Here is a 24,807-nt window from a genome sequence, read left to right as displayed (position 1 = left end):
ACCAGAGAGGGAGCACCGGAGAGGAGCACCGGAGAGGGAGCACCGGAGAGGAGCACCGGAGAGGGAGCACCGGAGAGGGAGCACCGGAGAGGGAGCACCGGAGAGAAGCACCAGAGAGGGAGCACCGGAGAGGAGCACCGGAGAGGGAGCCCTGGAGAGGAGCACCGGAGAGGGAGCACCGGAGAGGGAGCACCAGAGAGGGAGCACCGGAGAGAAGCACCGGAGAGGGAGCACCGGAGAGGAGCACCGGAGAGGGAGCACCGGAGAGAAGCACCAGAGAGGGAGCACCGGAGAGGAGCACCGGAGAGGGAGCACCGGAGAGAAGCACCAGAGAGGGAGCACCGGAGAGGAGCACCGGAGAGGAAAAGTTACTTGCAGCATTTTGGGGTAACGATGGCTACACACTGATAGAATTTCATTCAAAACTATTTATTTTAAAATCATTTGATTTTCTGATGGTTAGTGGGGACAAATCGATATTCGTTTTTGAGTGATGAGAGAATTTGCAGGAGGCGGATGGAAAATATGATTTCTGTTCAGGAAGTTACATTCCAAAATCAAATGTTAGAGAAAACGAAATATCGACCAACATTTGTCCAGTTATTGAATTCACAAAGAATTTTGGTACAAATCTCTACCGGTCTATAGCCAACCTCAGTCACAAATCAACATGTGAAGTGATGGATGGGGGGAGGGGGGCAAGGGAATCAGTCAAAAGGCCGACCTTCCATCCTCTGTGACTGTGTATATGGAGCTGTCTGGTGTCTGGGAGAAGTGTACAAGGTCTATGAGAAGAACCAGAAGCACAGTAATGGATGGAGGACAGGATGGTGAAGAAGAACCCGGTGTTCTGCCGAGAAAGTTCCGCTCGGCGGATAAGGACCCCCCTCTACTGCGCAGGCGCTGCGCCTGCACAGTAGGATCCGGCGGGAATAGGTGAAAATCAGCTGTACACAGCGCCTGTAAGAGGGCCCCTCGCTTCGGTCGCCACGCTTCGGGGCACGGCCTCACTTCGCTCGGCTCTTTTTTATTTCCCCTCTAGGTCCACTTGGATGGTGGGGAAGGAACCTGGACCCAGAGCGCAGGCGCCGTGTACAGCTGATTGAAGAGTTTGAGCTTCGGCTATCTCCGGCGGCTGATAGTAGTTCCTACTGCGCAGTCGCTGCGCCTGCGCAGTACAGGGGGGGTCCTTATCCGCCGAGGGAACTTTCTCGGCAAGACACCGGCACAGAGGACACCAAAGGGGGTCACATTATTGGTTATCTGGTGTTTGGGAGAGGTGTATGAGGTATATGAAAAGAACCAGCACAGTAATGGGTGGAGGACAGGATGGTGGCGAAGGTCCTGGTACAGAGGACACCAGAAGGGGTCACATTATCTGGAGCCTGGGAGAGGTTTATGGGGTCTATAAAAAGAACCAGAACCATAGTAATGGGTGGAGGACAGGATGGTGGAGAAGATCCCAGTACAGAGGACACCAGAAGGGGTCACATTATGGGTTATATCGTGTCTGGGAGAAGTGTACAAGGTCTATGAAAAGGACCAGAAGCACAGCAATGGGAGAAAATCCCTGTACAGAGGACATAAGAAGGGGTCACATTATCGGTTATCTGGTGTCTGGAAGAGATGTACAAGGTCTATGAGAAGAACCAAAAGCACAGTATTGGGAGGAGGACAGGATGATGAAGATCCCAGTACAGAGGACACCAGAAGGGGTCACATTATTGGTTATCTGGTGTTTGGGAGAGGTGTATGAGGTCTGTGAGAAAAATCAGAAGCACAGTAATGGGTGGAGGACAGGATGGTGGAGAAGATCGGATCCAGGTACAAAGGGCACCAGATGGGGTCACATTACAGGTTATCTGGTGTCTCATTGACTTCACTGGATATCAGTACAGCGATCAGAAGCCTCATTTCATGATGGGTCCAGCAGTCTAGGCCTAAGGCTTCAGGTTGGGTTGTTTGAGGTGACACTAGTGATGATAGTTGGGGGCAGATCACAATTAGATGTACACAATGGGAATTACCTGGTCGCTGCACCAATACCAGGTGGCCACAATGGTCAGTCCCACAATCACAGCTGGCCAAGGTAGATCCCCATCTTTGGCATCCCGCAGCAAGTGCAGAGCATCTGAGCGTGGAGAGGCGCAAGCGAATGAGATGTTGCCCAGGTTGCTGGGTGTAGCATTCATGTACTTCTCCATCAGGGCGTTGTAGCCTCCCACCTCACTAAAAGCTGAAGGACACAAGAACAAGCTTAATTTCATCACAGCCTGAAAACCAACTAGAGAAAAGTACAAAACTGGATATAAAAGTGACATGGATCTAAAACATAAGTGCTTACTGTGTGGGGGGAGGGGCGCCTTGACTGGCAGCTGCTGGGGAGAGAATATCCCTCCAGGTCTGAGGAGAATGTCTAATCTTTATACAGATATGCTCATTACATACTCAGCCCCTGCTTCTACTTTTCAGCAATACACAATGTATACCACGGTTGTGCCTTACTGCTCCTCCTAACAATAGAAGCTGGAGTCGGCCAACCTAGAACATTCCACGTGTGGCTCATGTCTGATGGATTCCCCTTCTAAAGGGTGGAACTAAGAATAATATTATAAAGGATTCGCCAACAAGAGGGAAGAACTGAGAATAAAATTAAGGATTGCCCAATGAGAAGGAAGAACTGAGAATAATATGGAGGATTCTCCAATGAGAGGGAACAACTAAGAATAATAGGAGGACTCCTCAATTAGAGGGAAGAACTGAGAATAATATGGAGGACTCCCCAAGGAGAGGGAAGAACTAAGAATAACATGGAGGATTTCCCAATGAGAAGGAAGAACTAAGAATAATATGGAGGACTCCCCAAGGAGAGAGAAGAACTAAGAATAATATGGAGGACTCCCCAAGGAGAGAGAAGAACTAAGAATTATATGGAGGACTCCCCAAGGAGAGGGAAGAATTATATGAAGGACTCCCCAAGGAGAAGGAAGAATTATATGAAGGACTCCCCAAGGAGAGGGAAGAATTATATGAAGGACTCCCCAAGGAGAAGGAAGAATTATATGAAGGACTCCCCAAGGAGAGGGAAGAATTATATGAAGGACTCCCCAAGGAGAGGGAACAACTAGGAATAACATGGAGGATTCCCCAATGAGAAGGAAGAACTAAGAATAATATGGAGGACTCCCCAAGGAGAGAGAAGAACTAAGAATAATATGGAGGACTCCCCAGGAAGAGGGAACAACTAGGAATAACATGGAGGACTCCCCAATGAGAAGGAAGAACTAAGAATAATATGCAGGGCAGGAGGGAGGTACGATGCTACACATTTTTTGGTCCTGTTCAAAGATAACACCATACTGGAGGGAAGTACGGAACATTATCCAAAAATTCACAGATTACAAAATACCTGAGGATCCAGCTTTCTTCCTATTACACGTTACGACCATTCCACCAAAAAAATATAAGAAATCTATCCTACTACACCTGGTAAATGCAGCTAAAGCATGCATCCCCCTTAAGTGGAAAAACACATCACATCACCTCCTACTATCGGACACTGGCTCCATAGAAGAGATCGATAAGATGGAAGATCTCACACTTACAGCACAAAACAAACAAGAAACATACACGGAGTTATGGAGATTATGGAGATTATGGAATATGTTTATCCTCTCTGAAGAAGATTTGACCCTCCTTAACTCATGATTGTCGAGAGTAGACGATATGATTGGATACCCAATAACGAACTATCCATTGTTCATCCCCCCTCTCTTCTCTTCTTTTTCCCACGTTTATTCACAACTAACCTTTCTCTACTGATTTCTATCTCATTATTTAGAAAATGGAAAATAGATGAGGCGACTCCAGATATTGTTGTTAAAGGTTCTCCCCTTGATGGTTATGTCACGGGAATTATATTCTTTCTGAATGTACATTGAGAGTATCACATATGTTCTGACTTAACAAATGGACCACTGCTCTATCACTGTAATGTATCTGTAATATTATTGTGTAAATATGGTTACTGCGATAACCTGGACTCACCTTTTGTGGTTGAAATAAAATATTTGAAAAAAAAAAAGAATAATATGGAGGACTCCCCAATGAGAGGGAACAACTAAGAATAACATGGAGGACTCTAATGAGGGGGGACAACTAAGAATAATATGGAGGACTCCCCAATGAGAGGGAACAACTAGGAATAATATGGAGGACTCTCCAATGAGGGGCAACAACTAAGAATAATATGGAGGACACCCCAATGAGAGGGAACAACTAAGAATAATATGGAGGACTCCCCAATGAGAGGGAACAACTAGGAATAACATGGGGGACTCTCCAATGAGGGGGAAGAACTAAGAATAATATGGAGGACTTCCCAGGAAGAGGAAACAACTAGGAATAACATGGAGGACTCCTCGAGGAGAGGAAAGAACTAAGAATATTACAAAAGACTCCCCAACAAGAGGAAGGAACTGAGAGTAATATGGAGGACCCCCCCCCCCCCAATGAGAGGGAAGAACTGAGAATAATATGGAGGACTCCCCAATGAAAGGGAAGAACCAACAATAATATGGAGGACTCTAGTTTCATCTGATTGGCTGTAAGGTAATGAAGGTAGAATTCAAATCACATTTGAGAGGTTGTTAGAAACCCCTTAAGAAATCCACACCGTCGATTTTCCCCACCTTGAGAGGATCACATTTAAACACTGTTGGGGTAACGTGCCTAGCACCTCCTCGGGGTCAGGAATTTATACTACACTTCATCAGGTTTATATACCATCAATGTGTTACAGGACTCTATACTTCACTCCATCAGGTTTGTGCAACGTCAATGGTGGTGAAAAGCAAACATAGTACCAATATTTAAAAAAGGGCCAAGATACAGTAAATATAGTACTTAGAAACTACAGGCCAATCAGCCTTACATCAATAGTATGTTAACTATTGGAATGAATGATACAGAACTATATCCAAGAATTTGCTGATGAAAATAGTATCGTTAGTAGTAACCAGCATGGATTTATGAAGGACGGTTCCTGGAGGACCAATCTGTTAACATTCTATGAGGAAGTGAGCTGTAATTTGAATAGAGGAAGGCCTGTGGATGTGGTGTATCTGGATTACACTGAGGAATTTGAGATTTAGAGATAAAACTATAATTCTACTAATTTACTAAACTCTGTTCCGGACACATCTGGAGTATTCTGTCCAGTTCTGGTCACCAGTCCTCAGAAGGGATGTGATGGAACTGGAGAGAGTCCAGAGAAGGGCAATAAAGATAATAAGGGGGCTGGAGGACCCCAGTCATAGGCGATGGAGGAGCTGTTATGAGGGATTGAGGATGTCAGTTATGGGGGATGGAGGACCTCAGTTATGGGGGATGGAGGAGCTCAGTTATGGGGGATGGAGGACCTCAGTTATGGGGGATGGAGGAGCTCAGTTATGGGGAATGGAGGAGCTCAGTTATGAGGGATTGAGGATGTCAGTTATGGGGGATGGAGGAGATCAGTTATGGGGGATGGAGGAGCTCAGTTATGGGGGATGGAGGAGCTCAGTTATGGGGGATGGAGGAGCTCAGTTATGGGGGACAGAGGAGCTCAGTTATGAGGGACGGAGGAGCTCAGTTATGGGGGATGGAGGAGCTCAGTTATGGGGGATGGAGGAGCTCAGTTATAGGGGACAGAGGAGCTCAGTTATGAGGGATGGAGGAGCTCAGTTATAGGGGACAGAGGAGCTCAGTTATGAGGGATGGAGGGGGTCAGTTATGGGGGATGGAGGAGCTCAGTTATGGGGGAGGGAGGAGCTCAGTTATAGGGGACAGAGGAGCTCAGTTATGGGGGATGGAGGAGCTCAGTTATGGGGGATGGAGGAGCTCAGTTATAGGGGACAGAGGAGCTCAGTTATGGGGGATGGAGGAGCTCAGTTATAGGGGACAGAGGAGCTCAGTTATGGGGGATGGAGGAGCTCAGTTATGGGGGACAGAGGAGCTCAGTTATGAGGGACGGAGGAGCTCAGTTATGGGGGACAGAGGAGCTCAGTTATGGGGGATGGAGGAGCTCAGTTATGGGGGACAGAGGAGCTCAGTTATAGGGGACAGAGGAGCTCAGTTATGAGGGATGGAGGGGGTCAGTTATGGGGGATGGAGGAGCTCAGTTATGGGGGAGGGAGGAGCTCAGTTATAGGGGACAGAGGAGCTCAGTTATGGGGGATGGAGGAGCTCAGTTATGGGGGAGGGAGGAGCTCAGTTATAGGGGACAGAGGAGCTCAGTTATGGGGGATGGAGGAGGTCAGTTATGGGGGATGGAGGAGCTCAGTTATGGGGGATGGAGGAGCTCAGTTATGGGGGACAGAGGAGCTCAGTTATGCGGGATGGAGGAGCTCAGTTATGGGGATGGAGGAGCTCAGTTATGGGGGATGGAGGAGCTCAGTTATAGGGGACAGAGGAGCTCAGTTATGAGGGATGGAGGAGCTCAGTTATAGGGGACAGAGGAGCTCAGTTATGAGGGATGGAGGAGCTCAGTTATAGGGGACAGAGGAGCTCAGTTATGAGGGATGGAGGGGGTCAGTTATGGGGGATGGAGGAGCTCAGTTATGGGGGATGGAGGAGCTCAGTTATAGGGGACAGAGGAGCTCAGTTATGGGGGATGGAGGAGCTCAGTTATGCGGGATGGAGGAGCTCAGTTATGGGGGATGGAGGAGCTCAGTTATGGGGGACAGAGGAGCTCAGTTATGAGGGATGGAGGGGGTCAGTTATGGGGGATGGAGGAGCTCAGTTATGGGGGATGGAGGAGCTCAGTTATGAGGGACGGAGGAGCTCAGTTATGGGGGACAGAGGAGCTCAGTTATGGGGGATGGAGGAGCTCAGTTATAGGGGACAGAGGAGCTCAGTTATGAGGGATGGAGGGGGTCAGTTATGGGGGATGGAGGAGCTCAGTTATGGGGGAGGGAGGAGCTCAGTTATAGGGGACAGAGGAGCTCAGTTATGGGGGACAGAGGAGCTCAGTTATGGGGGATGGAGGAGCTCAGTTATGGGGAATGGAGGAGCTCAGTTATAGGGGACAGAGGAGCTCAGTTATGGGGGATGGAGGAGCTCAGTTATGGGGGATGGAGGAGCTCAGTTATGGAGGATGGAGGATCTCAGTTATGGGGGATGGAGGAGCTCAGTTATGGGGGATGGAGGAGCTCAGTTATGGGGGACGGAGGAGCTCAGTTATGAGCGACGGAGGAGCTCAGTTTTGGGGGATGGAGGAGCTCAGTTATAGGGGACAGAGGAGCTCAGTTATGAGGGATGGAGGGGGTCAGTTATGGGGGATGGAGGAGCTCAGTTATGGGGGAGGGAGGAGCTCAGTTATAGGGGACAGAGGAGCTCAGTTATGGGGGATGGAGGAGCTCAGTTATGGGGGAGGGAGGAGCTCAGTTATAGGGGACAGAGGACCTCAGTTATGAGGGATGAAGGAGCTCAGTTATGGGGGAGGGAGGAGCTCAGTTATGGGGGATGGAGGGGGTCAGTTATGGGGGATGGAGGAGCTCAGTTATGGGGGAGGGAGGAGCTCAGTTATAGGGGACAGAGGAGCTCAGTTATGAGGGATGGAGGGGGTCAGTTATGGGGGATGGAGGAGCTCAGTTATGGGGGAGGGAGGAGCTCAGTTATGGGGGATGGAGGAGCTCAGTTATGGGGGAGGGAGGAGCTCAGTTATAGGGGACAGAGGAGCTCAGTTATGGGGGATGGAGGAGCTCAGTTATGGGGGATGGAGGAGCTCAGTTATGGGGGATGGAGGAGATCAGTTATGGGGGAGGGAGGAGCTCAGTTATAGGGGACAGAGGAGCTCAGTTATGGGGGATGGAGGGGGTCAGTTATGGGGGATGGAGGAGCTCAGTTATGGGGGAGGGAGGAGCTCAGTTATAGGGGACAGAGGAGCTCAGTTATGGGGGATGGAGGAGCTCAGTTATGGGGGATGGAGGAGCTCAGTTATGGAGGATGGAGGATCTCAGTTATGGGGGATGGAGGAGCTCAGTTATGGGGGATGGAGGAGCTCAGTTATGGGGGACGGAGGAGCTCAGTTTTGGGGGATGGAGGAGCTCAGTTATAGGGGACAGAGGAGCTCAGTTATGAGGGATGGAGGGGGTCAGTTATGGGGGATGGAGGAGCTCAGTTATGGGGGAGGGAGGAGCTCAGTTATAGGGGACAGAGGAGCTCAGTTATGGGGGATGGAGGAGCTCAGTTATGGGGGATGGAGGAGCTCAGTTATGGAGGATGGAGGATCTCAGTTATGGGGGATGGAGGAGCTCAGTTATGGGGGATGGAGGAGCTCAGTTATGGGGGACGGAGGAGCTCAGTTATGGGGGGGTGGAAGATAAACATAACCAGTGGGGAGGGAGCGGACACACAGAGTGGGGCTCAGGAGCAAGCATGCACGAGTGCCCCCATAGCAAGCGGTTTGCTATGGGAGCACTTGGAGAATAGGAGGAGGCAGGAGCTCTGGCAGGGGACCCCTGAAGAGGAGAATTGGGGCTGCTCTGTGCAAAACCATTAGACTTCATTCCCAGGAGGTGCCTCTGTCCGCCAGCCGAGCGGGAGATCTCTCCGTTGTTGAGCACCGCTGGTTGCTATGGAGAGATTGGATGAAAACGGACATGCAGATCTCACCCGATCCGCCAGGGACAGATGTGAACGTAGGGCCATCCGTCTGATTTTGGCGGGTCGGATGTCAGCGGACATGTCACCGCTGACATCCATCGCTCCATAGCCTTACATTGAGCGCCCGTTCAGGTCTGCCGACAAAACTGACCCCTGAACGGTCCGATCGTGTGAAAGGGGCCTTACAGTGCAGGTAAGTATGATGTTTGTTATTTTCTTTAATAAAAAGATTTACATTTAATATCAGGTTTAGAGGGGATCCCAATATATAGATCTGTAAATGGAGACTATTATTGGGAGGAAATGACTCCAGTCACATGATGACGTTGGAGGAGAAGCCCTTCCGTCTTAACCTGTGAAGGGGTTTCTTTTCTGCTAGTAAGGATGTGGCTCTCCCTTCCATAGTTGGTGGAGCGAAGAGTGTAGATTAATTCAGAAAACCTTTAGATGTGTTTCTTAGTGAACACAATGTACAGGGATATAGTATATGGTGGTGACACACACACATTTAAGGTGAATTGGATGGACTGGTGTCTTTATTCACATCTATGTAATGTGCTTCTCTACATCTCACTTCATGGGGTTCATCATTCCTGATACAAAGTCCTGGTAAAGGAAGGAGAAGCGATACTTCCAGGAGGTTTTATATACTGGAAGACTGTAGGTAGGTGGCTATCAGGGGTAACGTGTCTGTGTTACGTGTTTCCATTGGCCGTTCTCTTCTCTTTAGATGAGCCGGTTGGGTCCCAAATGTTACATTGTTTGCATGCTTACCTGTGTCCTCCTGGACTGGGAGTTAGGGGTAACCAGGCTGTAAGGGGTTAACCTTCTTCTCACCATTTTCAGCTGGATTGCTGCCTCCGATAGGCCGACCGAGATAAAAGGGGCCACCTCCAAGTCCCTGGGTTTGTTCCTGGGGAAATACTGCCAAAATGTAGCTTGATACTCTACTGGAGAGGTCACCCCTTTGGGGGGGGGGGTGATAGGATCCTAATTGGGGTTCCTGGTGAGGGTCCTAAGCCTGGGGATCCTGTGGACTTGTAGCTGCTAATCATGGACTTGCTACCTCTATGGATCACTGCCATGGTGGACTCTTAGGAACTTGCACCACCTCTTGTGGATTATTACCCTGATGGACTTTTGCCTTACAAGGGATTGTGTTATGGACTTGCCTTCTGTGTAAGAACCGCACACTCTATAGGGTATAGAGGACCTCTGTACAGGACCGGCGTTGAAGCCGCTTTGTGAGAACTGTCCTGTTTTCAGCAGCTACCCCAGTAAAGGATTTTTTTGGTTCTCTTGCTTTGCCTGGTCTGAAGTCTCTCAAAGGGGTGCATGCGCAGCGTATCTAAAGAACGGAGCTTGCAGCACCACAAGGGGGCAGAGCTAGAAGATGATACAACATAAGTAAGTAAGTGTGTCGTTGCTAAGGACTACAGTGTTTTTGTCATTGCTTTTTTTATGCAGCCAACCAGCCAGGAGCCGGGTGACTGGCAGGGGTGACGGTTCCTCTGGCAGTGGAGGGGGTTAAGTACTTGGCACCTCCACTAGCAGCCGGTTCCCCACAATTTGAGACCAGACCAGTTATGCAGAGTATCTAGGGACCCAGCCTGAAGTCATGGGAAGAGGGGCCCCTGGGGAGTCACGAAAGAGAGGAATGCAGAGGGGCCCATGGGAGTCATGGAAGGGAGAGATGCAGAGGGGACCCTGGGGAGTCATGGAAGAGAGAGATGCAGAGGGGCCCCTGGGGAGTCACAGAAGAGAGAGATGCAGAGGGGCCCCTGGGGAGTCACAGAAGAGAGAGATGCAGAGGGGCCCCTGGGGAGTAACAGAAGATAGAGATGCAGAGGGGCCCCTGGGGAGTCACGAAAGAGAGAGATACAGAGGGGCCCCTGGGGAGTCATGGAAGAGACAGATGCAGAGGGGCCCCTGGGGAGTCACAGAAGAGAGAGATGCAGAGGGGCCCCTGGCGAGTCACGGAAAAGAGAGATGCAGAGGGGACCCTAGGGAGTCATGGAAGAGAGAGATGCAGAGGGGCCCCTGGGGAGTCACGGAAGAGAGAGATGCAGAGGGGACCCTGGGGAGTCACGGAAGAGAGAGATACAGAGGGGCCCCTGGGGAGTCACGGAAGAGAGAGATACAGAGGGGACCCTGGGGAGTCACAGAAGAGAGAGATACAGAGGGGCCCTGGGAGAAGAGAGCAAGAGGTTGGAGAGAGAGAGTAACCATGGGATGTGTCACTGGGAGGGAGGTGACAGGAACTTTCTGGATTGGTGGAGCCCGGTACATGCTCAGCGATACCAGGGAGTGGTGTCCTCTACGCATGAGAGTGTCATCAGTGTGAAGGAATCAGCCACCAAGCACAAGGAGCTAACAGTGTCTTTGTAGCTCATGTCTAGGTCCAGAGATCGGCCTTAATGTTGGCTGTCACATGACTGCAGCTCCCAGCCTGAGTTCAGTAATGAAACATGGTAGTTCCACTTGTCTGCACATGGCCACCTAAACCCCGCCCACGAGGTACCACATAAATGTCTTCCACCGGCCATGACTGTTATCAGAAAGCCATTATATAGATGTCACCCCCCGTATGAAACCCGCAGTTCACTCACCGTATCCGGCCAGGACGCAGGCCCCTCCGATGATGACAAAGGTCTGCACAGTGTCCGTATACATGAGTGCTGCAAGACCCCCTAGGAAGGAAGGAGTGGGGGGAGAGATAAGAGAAAGAAATATATAAATGAGGTGCAATTACATCCCCAATCTCTACATTTCATGGTTTATTCCTTCCTAGATGTCTCCACAACGGAACAATTGTTATTTATTCTCCCTGAATCCAATCATTGACACATTGTAACATGGAGATCCCGGCGAGTTCCGGGACGTCACCCGTATGGAGATCCCAGCGAGTTCCAGGACGTCGCCCTTATGGCGATCCAGGCGAGCTCTTGGACATCACCCGTATGGAGAACCAGACGCGTTCCGGGACGTCATCCGTATTGAGATCAAGGCGCGTTCCAGGACGTCATCCGTATGGAAATTCAGGCAAGTTCCGGGACGTCACCCATATGGAGATCAAGGCGAGTACCGGGACGTTACCCTTATGGAGACCATTGTGTTTTATCACAGAGCAGAAGGAGGGGCTCAACTTACCGGTCACGGTGTATATGGTGGTGATCACCAACAAGGCGATGACAGAAAGATAAATATTCCAGCCCAGGGCAACCTGTATGAAGATGGCTCCAGAGAACATGTCCACCTGACACAAGCAGAAGAGGACGGGTCACACACTAATATGTACCTGTATGAAGACCCCATCATATGTGTCACTGAGGGAGAACTTTCCACCACCCCACCTCTACCATATGTGCCACTGAAGGAGGACCCTGTACCACCACACCTCTACCATATGTGCCACTGAGAGAGGCCTTACCACCACCACACCTCTACCATATGTGCCACTGAGGGAGGACTTTCCACCACATCTCTACCATATGAGCCACTAAGGGAGGACCTTCTACCACCCCACCTCTACCATATGTGCCACTGAGGGAGGACCCTGTACCACCACACCTCTACCATATGTGCCACTGAGGGAGGACCCTGTACCACCACACCTCTACCATATGTGCCACTGAGGGAGGACCCTGTACCACCACACCTCTACCATATGTGCCACTGAGGAAGGACCCTGTACCACCACACCTCTACCATATGTGCCACTGAGAGAGGCCTTACCACCACCACATCTCTACCATATGTGCCACTGAGGGAGGACCCTGTACCACCACACCTCTACTATATGGGCCACTGAGGGAGGACTTTCTACCACCACAACTCTACCATATGTGCCACTGAGGGAGGACTTTCCACCACATCTCTACCATATGTGTCACTGAGGGACGGCCTTCGACCACCCCACCTCTACCATATGTGCCACTGAGGAAGGACCCTGTACCACCACACCTCTACTATATGGGCCACTGAGAGAGGACTTTCTACCACATCTCTACCATATGTGCCACTGAGGGAGGACCTTCTACCACCCCACCTCTACCATATGTGTCACTGAGGGAGGACCTTCTACCACCCCACCTCTACCATATTTGCCACTGAGGGAGGACCTTCTAACACCTCACTTCTACCATATGTACCACTGAGAGAGGTCACTGTACCACCACACCTCTACTGTAGGTGCCACTGGGGAAGGACCTTCTACCACCACACCTCTACTATATGTGCCACTGAGGGAGGACCTTCTACCACCACACCTCTACCATATGTGCCACTGAGAGAGGAATGTCCACCTCAACCACTGAGGGAAGTCCTTCTACCACCCTTCCCTACCATATGTGCTACTGAGAGAGGAATGTCCGCCACTCCACCTCTACCATATGTGCCACTGAGGAAGTTCCCTGTACCACCAAACCTCTATTATATGTGCCACTGAGGGAGGACCTTCTACAACCCCACCTCTACCATATGTACCAACAAGGGAGGACCTGTAATAAGAGAGCTCCAGATATAATGTCCAAATAAGACAGGTTTACATAAGGACTGGTCATACATTATAATCCTTGATAGGGGTAAGGGCACTCAGTGTGGTAATATTATGGGGTGTGTCCTGTGATAGGGGTAAGGGTTCTCAGTGTAGTAATATTATGGGGTGTGTCCTGTGATAGGAGTGAGGGTTCTCAGTGTAGTAATATTAGGGGGTGTGTCCTGTGATAGGGGTAAGGGTTCTCAGTGTAGTAATATTATGGGGTGTGTCCTGTGATAGGGGTAAGGGTTCTCAGTGTAGTAATATTATGGGGTGTGTCCTGTGATAGGGGTAAGGGTTCTCAGTGTAGTAATATTATGGGGTGTGTCCTGTGATAGGGGTAAGGGTTCTCAGTGTAGTAATATTATGGGGTATATCCTGTGATAGGGGTAAGGGTTCTCAGTGTAGTAATATTATGGGGTGTGTCCTGTGATAGGGGTAAGGGTTCTCAGTGTAGTAATATTATGGGGTATATCCTGTGATAGGGGTAAGGGTTCTCAGTGTAGTTATATTATGGGGTGTGTCCTGTGATAGGGGTAAGGGTTCTCAGTGTAGTAATATTATGGGGTATATCCTGTGATAGGGGTAAGGGTTCTCAGTGTAGTAATATTATGGGGTGTCCTGTGATAGGGGTAAGGGTTCTCAGTGAAGTAATATTATGGGGTGTGTCCTGTGATAGGGGTAAGGGTTCTCAGTGTAGTAATATTATGGGGTGTGTCCTGTGATAGGGGTAAGGGTTCTCAGTGTAGTAATATTATGGGGTATATCCTGTGATAGGGGTAAGGGTTCTCATTGTAGTAATATTATGGGGTGTCCTGTGATAGGGGTAAGGGTTCTCAGTGTAGTAATATTATGGGGTATGTCCTGTGATAGGGGTAAGGGTTCTCAGTGTAGTAATATTATGGGGTGTGTCCTGTGATAGGGGTAAGGGTTCTCAGTGTAGTAATATTATGGGGTGTGTCCTGTGATAGGGGTAAGGGCACTCAGTGTAGTAATATTATGGGGTGTGTCCTGTGATAGGGGTAAGGGTTCTCAGTGTAGTAATATTATGGGGTATATCCTGTGATAGGGGTAAGGGTTCTCAGTGTAGTAATATTATGGGGTATATCCTGTGATAGGGGTAAGGGTTCTCAGTGTAGTAATATTATGGGGTGTGTCCTGTGATAGGGGTAAGGGTTCTCAGTGTAGTAATATTATGGGGTATATCCTGTGATAGGGGTAAGGGCACTCAGTGTAGTAATATTATGGGGTGTGTCCTGTGATAGGGGTAAGGGTTCTCAGTGTAGTAATATTATGGGGTATGTCCTGTGATAGGGGTAAGGGTTCTCAGTGTAGTAATATTATGGGGTGTGTCCTGTGATAGGGGTAAGGGTTCTCATTGTAGTAATATTATGGGGTATATCCTGTGATAGGGGTAAGGGTTCTCAGTGTAGTAATATTATGGGGTGTGTCCTGTGATAGGGGTAAGGGTTCTCAGTGTAGTAATATTATGAGGTGTGTCCTGTGATAGGGGTAAGGGTTCTCAGTGTAGTAATATTATGGGGTATATCCTGTGATAGGGGTAAGGGTTCTCAGTGTAGTAATATTATGGGGTGTCCTGTGATAGGGGTAAGGGTTCTCAGTGTAGTAATATTATGGGGTGTGTCCTGTGATAGGGGTAAGGGTTCTCAGTGTAGTAATATTATGGGGTGTGTCCTGTGATAGGGGTAAGGGTTCTCAGTGTAGTAATATTATGGGGTATATCCTGTGATAGGGGTAAGGGTTCTCAGTGTAGTAATATTATGGGGTGTCCTGTGATAGGGGTAAGGGTTCCCAGTGTAGTAATATTATGGGGTGTGTCCTGTGATAGGGGTAAGGGTTCTCAGTGTAGTAATATTATGGGGTGTCCTGTGATAGGGGTAAGGGTTCTCAGTGTAGTAATATTATGGGGTGTGTCCTGTGATAGGGGTAAGGGTTCTCAGTGTAGTAATATTATGGGGTACGTCCTGTGATAGGGGTAAGGGTTCTCAGTGTAGTAATATTATGGGGTATATCCTGTGATAGGGGTAAGGGTTCTCAGTGTAGTAATATTATGGGGTATATCCTGTGATAGGGGTAAGGGTTCCCAGTGTAGTAATATTATGGGGTGTCCTGTGATAGGGGTAAGGGTTCTCAGTGTAGTAATATTATGGGGTACGTCCTGTGATAGGGGTAAGGGTTCCCAGTGTAGTTATATTATGGGGTGTGTCCTGTGATAGGGGTAAGGGTTCTCAGTGTAGTAATATTATGGGGTATATCCTGTGATAGGGGTAAGGGTTCTCAGTGTAGTAATATTATGGGGTGTGTCCTGTGATAGGGGTAAGGGTTCTCAGTGTAGTAATATTATGGGGTATATCCTGTGATAGGGGTAAGGGTTCTCAGTGTAGTAATATTATGGGGTGTGTCCTGTGATAGGGGTAAGGGTTCTCAGTGTAGTAATATTATGGGGTGTCCTGTGATAGGGGTAAGGGTTCTCAGTGTAGTAATATTAGGGGGTGTGTCCTGTGATAGGGGTAAGGGTTCTCAGTGTAGTAATATTATGGGGTGTGTCCTGTGATAGGGGTAAGGGTTCTCAGTGTAGTAATATTAGGGGGTGTGTCCTGTGATACTTACAGAGATCTTAGTAAATATATACATGGCCAGGGAAAGGACGGAGAGGTAGATTTGGATTCGTTCTCCTCCAAAACGTTTCTTCAGATATTCCGGCATTGTCACCACCTGGTGGGGATAATAAATGTGACATGGAAGATCCTTTGTCATCTCTTTCCCACCACAAACCACGTACCACGTGTGCCACACAGAAAGACATTGTTTTATCCCTTCTCTTCAATATGGACCATTGAAGGAAGGACCTTCTACCACCCCATCTGTACCACATGTGCCACCGAAAGAGGATGCTGTATATCTCCACCTCTACCATATGTGCCACTAAGGGAGGACCTTCTACCACTTCACCTCCACCATATGTGCCACTAAGGGAGGACCTTCTACCACTTCACCTCCACCATATGTGCAACTGAGGGAGGACCTTCTACCACTTCACCTCCACCATATGTGCAACTGAGGGAGGATCTTGAACCACCACGCCTTTACTATTTGTGGCACACAGAAAGGAACTTGTACCAACCCTCTTTCCTCTACCATATGTGCCACTCAGAGAGCAGTTTGTACCACTCTGCTTCTACCGTATATGTCACTGAGGGAGGACCTTCTACCACGGCACCTGAACTGTGCAACTGAGAGAGGACCTTGTAACACTCCTCTGCTACCATGTGCCACTGATGGGGAACTCTTATACCATATGTGCCACTGAGAGAGGACCTTCTACCATTCCTCCTCTACCATATGTACCACTGAGGACCTTGTACCTCATTGCTTCCACCATATGTGCAACTATTACTAACTGCTACCAGAGTACTGAGCTTCACGTGGTGTGGCCCTGTGTGTTGAGGTGCACATCTGTGTTGCTATCCCTGTTACTACTCCAGCTGTGGTACCAGCCCTGGGGACTTCTCCAGCCACTTGCCTGTGGTACCAGCCCTGGGACTCCTCCAGTCACTTGTTTGTAGTACCAGCCCTGAGACTCCTCCAGCCACTTGCCTGTGGTACCAGCCCTGAGACTCTTCCAGCCACTTGCCTGTGGTACCAGCCCTGAGATTCCTCCAGCCACTTGTCTGTGGTACCAGCCCTGAAACTCCTCCGGTCACTTGTCTGTGGTACCGGCCCTTGGACTCCTCCAGCCTCTTGCCTGTATTAACAACCCTGAGACTCCTCCAGTTACTTGTCTGTGGAATCAGCCCTGAGACTCCTCCAGCCACTTGCCTGTATTACCAGCCCTGAGACTCCTCCAGCTACTTGTCTGTGGTACCAGCCCTGAGACTCCTCCAGCTACTTGTTTGTGGTACCAGCCCTGAGACTCATCCAGCTACTTGTTTGTGGTACCAGCCCTGGGACTTCTCCAGCCACTTGCCTGTGGTACCAGCCCTGAGACTCTTCCAGCTACTTGTTTGTGGTACCAGCTCTGGGACTCCTCCAGCCACTTGCCTGTGGTACCAGCCCTGAGACTCCTCCAGCCACTTGCCTGTGGTATAAGCCCTGGGACTCCTCCAGCTACTTGTTTGTGGTACCAGCCCTGGGACTCCTCCAGCCACTTGCCTGTGGTCTAAGCCCTGGGACTCCTCCAGCCACTTGTTTGTGGTACCAGCCCTGGGACTCCTCTAGCCACTTGCATGTGGTATAAGCCCTGGGACTCCTCAAGCCACTTGCCTGTGGTACCAGCCCTGGGACTCCTCTAGCCACTTGCCTGTGGTATAACCCCTGGGACTCCTCCAGCCACTTGCCTGTGGTATAAGCCCTGGGACTCCTCCAGCCACTTGCCTGTGGTATAAGCCCTGGGACTCCTCCAGCTACTTGTTTGTGGTACCAGCCCTGGGACTCCTCCAGCCACTTGCCTGTGGTATAAGCCCTGGGACTCCTCCAGCCACTTGCCTGTGGTATAAGCCCTGGGACTCCTCAAGCCACTTGCCTGTGGTACCAGCCCTGGGACTCCTCCAGCTACTTGTTTGTGGTACCAGCCCTGGGACTCCCCCAGCCACTTGCCTGTGGTATAAGCCCTGGGACTCCTCCAGCCACTTGTTTGTGGTACCAGCCCTGGGACTCCTCCAGCCACTTGCCTGTGGTATAAGCCCTGGGACTCCTCCAGCTACTTGTCTGTGGTACCAGCCCTGAAACTGCTCCGGTCACTTGTCTGTGGTACCGGCCCTTGGACTCCTCCAGCCTCTTGCCTGTATTAACAACCCTGAGACTCCTCCAGTTACTTGTCTGTGGAATCAGCCCTGAGGCTCCTCCAGTCACTTGCCTGTATTACCAGCCCTGAGACTCCTCCAGCTACTTGTCTGTGGTACCAGCCCTGAGACTCCTCCAGCTACTTGTTTGTGGTACCAGCCCTGGGACTCCTCCAGCCACTTGCCTGTGGTACCAGCCCTGAGACTCCTCCAGCTACTTGTTTGTGGTACCCGCCCTGGGACTCCTCCAGCCACTTGTTTGCGGTACCAGCCCTGAGACTCCTCCAGCTACTTGTTTGTGGTACCAGCCCTGGGACTCCTCCAGCCACTTGCCTGTGGTACCAGCCCTGAGACTCTTCCAGCTACTTGTTTGTGGTACCAGCTCTGGGACTCCTCCAGCCACTTGCCTGTGGTACCAGCCCTGAGACTCCTCCAGCCACTTGCCTGTGGTATAAGCCCTGGGACTCCTCCAGCTACTTGTTTGTGGTACCAGCCCTGGGACTCCTCCAGCCACTTGCCTGTGGTCTAAGCCCTGGGACTCCTCCAGCCACTTGTTTGTGGTACCAGCCCTGGGACTCCTCTAGCCACTTGCTTGTGGTATAAGCCCTGGGACTCCTCAAGCCACTTGCCTGTGGTACCAGCCCTGGGACTCCTCTAGCCACTTGCCTGTGGTACCAGCCCTGAGACTCCTCCAGCCACTTGCCTGTGGTATAAGCCCTGGGACTCCTCCAGCCACTTTCCTGTGGCATAAGCCCTGGGACTCCTCCAGCCACTTGCCTGTGGTATAAGCCCTGGGACTCCTCCAGCCACTTGCCTGTGGTATAAGCCCTGGGACTCCTCCAGCCACTTGCCTGTGGTACCAGTCCTGGGACTCCTCCAGCCACTTGCCTGTGGTATAAGCCCTGGGACTCCTCCAGCCACTTGCCTGTGGTATAAGCCCTGGGACTCCTCCAGCCACTTGCCTGTGGTATAAGCCCTGGGACTCCTCCAGCCACTTGCCTGTGGTACCAGCCCTGGGACTCCTCCAGCCACTTGCCTGTGGTATAACCTATGGGACTCCTCCAGCCACTTGCCTGTGGTATAAGCCCTGGGACTCCTCCAGCCACTTGCCTGTGGTATAAGCCCTGGGACTCCTCCAGCTACTTGTTTGTGGTACCAGCCCTGGGACTCCCCCAGCCACTTGCCTGTGGTATAAGCCCTGGGACTCCTCCAGCCACTTGTTTGTGGTACCAGCCCTGGGACTCCTCCAGCCACTTGCCTGTGGTATAAGCCCTGGGACTCCTCCAGCCACTTGCCTGTGGTATAAGCCCTGGGACTCCTCAAGCCACTTGCCTGTGGTACCAGCCCTGGGACTCCTCCAGCTACTTTTTTGTGGTACCAGCCCTGGGACTCCTCCGGTCACTTGTCTGTGGTACCGGCCCTTGGACTCCTCCAGCCTCTTGCCTGTATTAACAACCCTGAGACTCCTCCAGTTACTTGTCTGTGGTATAAGCCCTGGGACTCCTCAAGCCACTTGCCTGTGGTACCAGCCCTGGGACTCCTCCAGCTACTTGTTTGTGGTACCAGCCCTGGGACTCCCCCAGCCACTTGCCTGTGGTATAAGCCCTGGGACTCCTCCAGCCACTTGTTTGTGGTACCAGCCCTGGGACTCCTCCAGCCACTTGCCTGTGGTATAAGCCCTGGGACTCCTCCAGCCACTTGTCTGTGGTACCAGCCCTGAAACTCCTCCGGTCACTTGTCTGTGGTACCGGCCCTTGGACTCCTCCAGCCTCTTGCCTGTATTAACAACCCTGAGACTCCTCCAGTTACTTGTCTGTGGAATCAGCCCTGAGGCTCCTCCAGTCACTTGCCTGTATTACCAGCCCTGAGACTCCTCCAGCTACTTGTTTGTGGTACCAGCCCTGGGACTCCTCCAGCCACTTGCCTGTGGTACCAGCCCTGAGACTCCTCCAGCTACTTGTTTGTGGTACCAGCCCTAGGACTCCTCCAGCCACTTGCCTGTGGTACCAGCCCTGGGACTCCTCCAGCCACTTGCCTGTGGTATAACCCCTGGGACTCCTCCAGCCACTTGCCTGTGGTATAAGCCCTGGGACTCCTTCAGCCACTTGCCTGTGGTATAAGCCCTGGGACTCCTCCAGCTACTTGTTTGTGGTACCAGCCCTGGGACTCCCCCAGCCACTTGCCTGTGGTATAAGCCCTGGGACTCCTCCAGCCACTTGTTTGTGGTACCAGCCCTGGGACTCCTCCAGCCACTTGCCTGTGGTATAAGCCCTGGGACTCCTCCAGCCACTTGCCTGTGGTATAAGCCCTGGGACTCCTCAAGCCACTTGCCTGTGGTACCAGCCCTGGGACTCCTCCAGCTACTTGTTTGTGGTACCAGCCCTGGGACTCCCCCAGCCACTTGCCTGTGGTATAAGCCCTGGGACTCCTCCAGCCACTTGTTTGTGGTACCAGCCCTGGGACTCCTCCAGCCACTTGCCTGTGGTATAAGCCCTGGGACTCCTCCAGCCACTTGTCTGTGGTACCAGCCCTGAAACTCCTCCGGTCACTTGTCTGTGGTACCGGCCCTTGGACTCCTCCAGCCTCTTGCCTGTATTAACAACCCTGAGACTCCTCCAGTTACTTGTCTGTGGAATCAGCCCTGAGGCTCCTCCAGTCACTTGCCTGTATTACCAGCCCTGAGACTCCTCCAGCTACTTGTCTGTGGTACCAGCCCTGAGACTCCTCCAGCTACTTGTTTGTGGTACCAGCCCTGGGACTCCTCCAGCCACTTGCCTGTGGTACCAGCCCTGAGACTCCTCCAGCCACTTGTTTGTGGTACCAGCCCTGGGACTCCTCCAGCCACTTGCCTGTGGTACCAGCCCTGAGACTCCTCCAGCCACTTGCCTGTGGTATAAGCCCTGGGACCCCTCCAGCCACTTGTTTGTGGTACCAGCCCTGGGACTTCTCCAGCCGCTTGCCTGTGGTATAAGCCCTGGGACTCCTCCAGCCACTTGTTTGTGGTACCAGCCCTGGGACTCCTCCAGCCACTTGCCTGTGGTATAAGCCCTGAGACTCCTCAAGCCACTTGCCTGTGGTACCAGCCCTGGGAATCCTCTAGCCACTTGTTTGTGGTACCAGCCCTGGGACTCCTCCAGCCACTTGCCTGTGGTATAAGCCCTGGGACTCCTTAAGCCACTTGCCTGTGGTACCAGCCCTGGGACTCCTCCAGCCACTTGCCTGTGGTACCAGCCCTGGGACTCCTCTAGCCACTTGCCTGTGGTACCAGCCCTGGGACTCCTCTAGCCACTTGCCTGTGGTACCAGCCCTGGGACTTCTCCAGCCACTTGACTTGGGTATAAGCCCTGGGACTCCTCCAGCCACTTTCCTGTGGTATAAGCCCTGGGACTCCTCCAGCCACTTGCCTGTGGTATAAGCCCTGGGACTCCTCCAGCCACTTGCCTGTGGTATAAGCCCTGGGACTCCTCCAGCCACTTGCCTGTGGTACCAGCCCTGGGACTCCTCCAGCCACTTGCCTGTGGTATAAGCCCTGGGACTCCTCCAGCCACTTGCCTGTGGTATAAGCCCTGGGACTCCTCCAGCCACTTGCCTGTGGTATAAGCCCTGGGACTCCTCCAGCCACTTGCCTGTGGTACCAGCCCTGGGACTCCTCCAGCCACTTGCCTGTGGTACCAGCCCTGGGACTCCTCCAGCCACTTGTCTGTGGTATAAGCCCTGGGACTCCTCCAGCCACTTGCCTGTGGTATAAGCCCTGGGACTCCTCCAGCCACTTGCCTGTGGTATAAGCCCTGGGACTCCTCCATCCACTTGCCTGTGGTACCAGCCCTGGGACTCCTCCAGCCACTTGCCTGTGGTATAAGCCCTGGGACTCCTCCAGCCACTTGCCTGTGGTATAAGCCCTGGGACTCCTCCAGCCACTTGCCTGTGGTATAAGCTCTAGGACTCCTCAAGCCACTTGCCTGTGGTACCAGCCCTGAGACTCCTCCAGCTGCTGGTCTGTGACACAAGCCTAGAGATCCCTTCTGCTGGTCTCCTGTCTCCATTGATATTTATAGGTACATAGTACAGCGATAATCATTATGGAAGGATTTGCACCATTGTTAAATAGGAGGGGGTCACAATGACTTTTGAACTTTGATCAGCTTTAATTCCTAAAGTGATTAGAAATGGCAAAAAATCAATAGAATTTATTTAATATCTAATATTTTGTTCTCACCTCGGCTGTCAGATATACGGGAACAAAAATCCAACCCATGAGCAAAACCACAAAGAGAGCCTGGAGAGAAGGCGACAAAGAGATTTCCTATAAGAGGAGAACATGCTGGAGCCGCATCCCGGGGAATTAATGTCCAGTATGGTGAAGCCGCATCCCGGGGAATGAATGTCCAGTATGGTGGAGCCGCATCCCGGGGAATGAATGTCCAGTATGGTGGAGCCGCATCCCGGGGGTATTAATGTCCAGTATGGTGGAGCTGCATCCCGGGGTATTAATGTCCAGTATGGTGGAGCCGCATCCCGGGGTATTAATGTCCAGTATGGTGGAGCCGCATCCCGGGGAATGAATGTCCAGTATGGTGGAGCCGCATCCCGGGGTATTAATGTCCAGTATGGTGGAGCCGCATCGCGGGGTATTAATGTCCAGTATGGTGGAGCCGCATCGCGGGGTATTAATGTCCAGTATGCTGGAGCCGCATCCCGGGGTATTAATGTCCAGTGTGGTGGAGCCGCATCGCGGGGTATTAATGTCCAGTATGGTGGAGCCGCATCCCGGGGTATTAATGTCCAGTATGGTGGAGCCGCATCCCGGGGTATTAATGTCCAGTATGGTGGAGCCGCATCCCGGGGTATTAATGTCCAGTGTGGTGGAGCCGCATCGCGGGGGTATTAATGTCCAGTATGGTGGAGCCGCATCCCGGGGTATTAATGTCCAGTATGGTGGAGCCGCATCGCGGGGTATTAATGTCCAGTATGGTGGAGCCGCATCCCGGGGTATTAATGTCCAGTATGGTGGAGCCGCATCACGGGGTATTAATGTCCAGTGTGGTGGAGCCGCATCGCGGGGTATTAATGTCCAGTATGGTGGAGCCGCATCCCGGAGGTATTAATGTCCAGTATGGTGGAGCTGCATCCCGGGGAATTAATGTCCAGTATGGTGGAGCCACATCCCGGGGTATTAATGTCCAGTATGGTGGAGCCGCATCCCGGGGTACTAATGTCCAGTATGGTGGAGCCGCATCCCGGGGAATGAATGTCCAGTATGGTGGAGCCGCATCCCGGGGTATTAATGTCCAGCATGGTGGAGCCGCATCGCGGGGTATTAATGTCCAGTATGGTGGAGCCGCATCCCGGGGTATTAATGTCCAGTATGGTGGAGCCGCATCCCGGGGAATGAATGTCCAGTATGGTGGAGCCGCATCCCGGGGTATTAATGTCCAGTATGGTGGAGCCGCATCCCGGGGTATTAATGTCCAGTGTGGTGGAGCCACATCGCGGGGGTATTAATGTCCAGTATGGTGGAGCCGCATCCCGGGGTATTAATGTCCAGTATGGTGGAGCCGCATCGCGGGGGTATTAATGTCCAGTATGGTGGAGCCGCATCCCGGGGTATTAATGTCCAGTGTGGTGGAGCCGCATCGCGGGGGTATTAATGTCCAGTATGGTGGAGCCGCATCCCGGGGTATTAATGTCCAGTATGGTGGAGCATCTGCTGCTTAGGAGGTGTTCAAAATCATTATCCATATTGTGTATCCCACAGAGGAGAGCAGTCTGCAGGAGAGGAGAGCCGTGAAAAAGGAAGAGGACGAGAAAAAGTGAGGAGAGGCTTGTGAAACAAAGGGAAGAAGAAGACACAACTCAGAGTCTGGAGTCCAGGGGAGAGGAGGAATGTCTGGAGGAGAGGAGGAGTCCAGAGAAGAGGAAGAGGTGGAGAGTCTGGAGAAACAGAGGAGAATATAGAGAAGGGGAGAAGAGCACCAAAAAGAGGAGGAGAGTATGGAATAAAGGTGGAGAGTCCAGAGAAGAGAAGAAAAGTCTGGAGAAAGGGAGGAGAGTCTGAAGAAAGGGAGGAGGATGAGGAGAAGAGCCCAGAGAGGAGGTGGAGAGTCTGGAATAAAGGAAGAGGGTCTGGAAAAAGGAGGAGCATCTAAAGAAAAAGAAAAGAGTCTAGAGAAGTGAATGTAAGTCCAGAGAAGAACAGGAGAGTGTAGATAAGAAGAGACTTTAGAGAAGAGGAAGGGAATCCACAAAAGAGGAGTGTCCAAAAAAGAGGTGGACAGGGTGGGGAAGAATAGCAAAGTCTAGAGAGGAGCAGAGTCAGAAGCAAAGGAGAAGAGTCTGGATAAGAAAGGCGGATGCCAAAAATAAAGAAGAGACTTCAGAGAAAATGTTGAGAGTCCGAGAGCCTGAGAATGTGGAGAAGGGAAGGATATTGTGAAAAGGAGGGGAGTCTATAGAAGAGCTGGAGAATCTGAAGAAGGGAAAATGAGGACACAACTTAAGCCCCATACACACTATCAGATTTTCTGCAGATTTTTGTCTTCAGATTTACCAAATCCATGTAATACAAGGGCCGGCCTGACTGCATACAAACTGAAACTCCTAAGATTTGACCTCATATTAGATGGTTTTGGTAAATCTGAAGACAAAAATCTGCAGAGAAGAGTAAAGGAGTTTAAAGAAGGGGAGAGGAGTCTGGAGACCAGAAGAGCCGGAGAGGGGGAAAAACAGACACAACTCAGAGTGTGGAGAAGAGGAGGAGAGTCCAAAACAGAAGAAGAGACAAGAGAAGAGGTTGTGAGTCCAAAGGAGAGTCAGAAAAGTCAG

General features: G+C 51.3%; 1 protein-coding gene across 1 annotated transcript in view; it reads right to left on the bottom strand.

Moving 5' to 3' along the window:
* Nucleotides 1-1,492: 1,492 nt before the first annotated feature.
* The window catches only part of LOC141147373 (sodium/glucose cotransporter 2-like), a 44,081-nt gene continuing 20,766 nt past the window's right edge, over nt 1,493-24,807 (bottom strand). The window contains exons 4-9 of the mRNA XM_073634606.1: nt 22,202-22,261; nt 15,815-15,919; nt 11,797-11,902; nt 11,256-11,336; nt 2,028-2,236; nt 1,493-1,570 (exon numbers count right to left, since the gene is read on the bottom strand). Coding sequence (XP_073490707.1) covers nt 1,493-1,570; nt 2,028-2,236; nt 11,256-11,336; nt 11,797-11,902; nt 15,815-15,919; nt 22,202-22,261 — 639 coding nt within the window. The remainder of the gene's footprint in view (nt 1,571-2,027; nt 2,237-11,255; nt 11,337-11,796; nt 11,903-15,814; nt 15,920-22,201; nt 22,262-24,807) is intronic.

This window comes from Aquarana catesbeiana, linkage group LG06, assembly GCF_042186555.1.
Source record: "Aquarana catesbeiana isolate 2022-GZ linkage group LG06, ASM4218655v1, whole genome shotgun sequence".
Taxonomy (NCBI): domain Eukaryota; kingdom Metazoa; phylum Chordata; class Amphibia; order Anura; family Ranidae; genus Aquarana; species Aquarana catesbeiana.
This window is presented reverse-complemented; position numbering and strand designations above follow the sequence as displayed.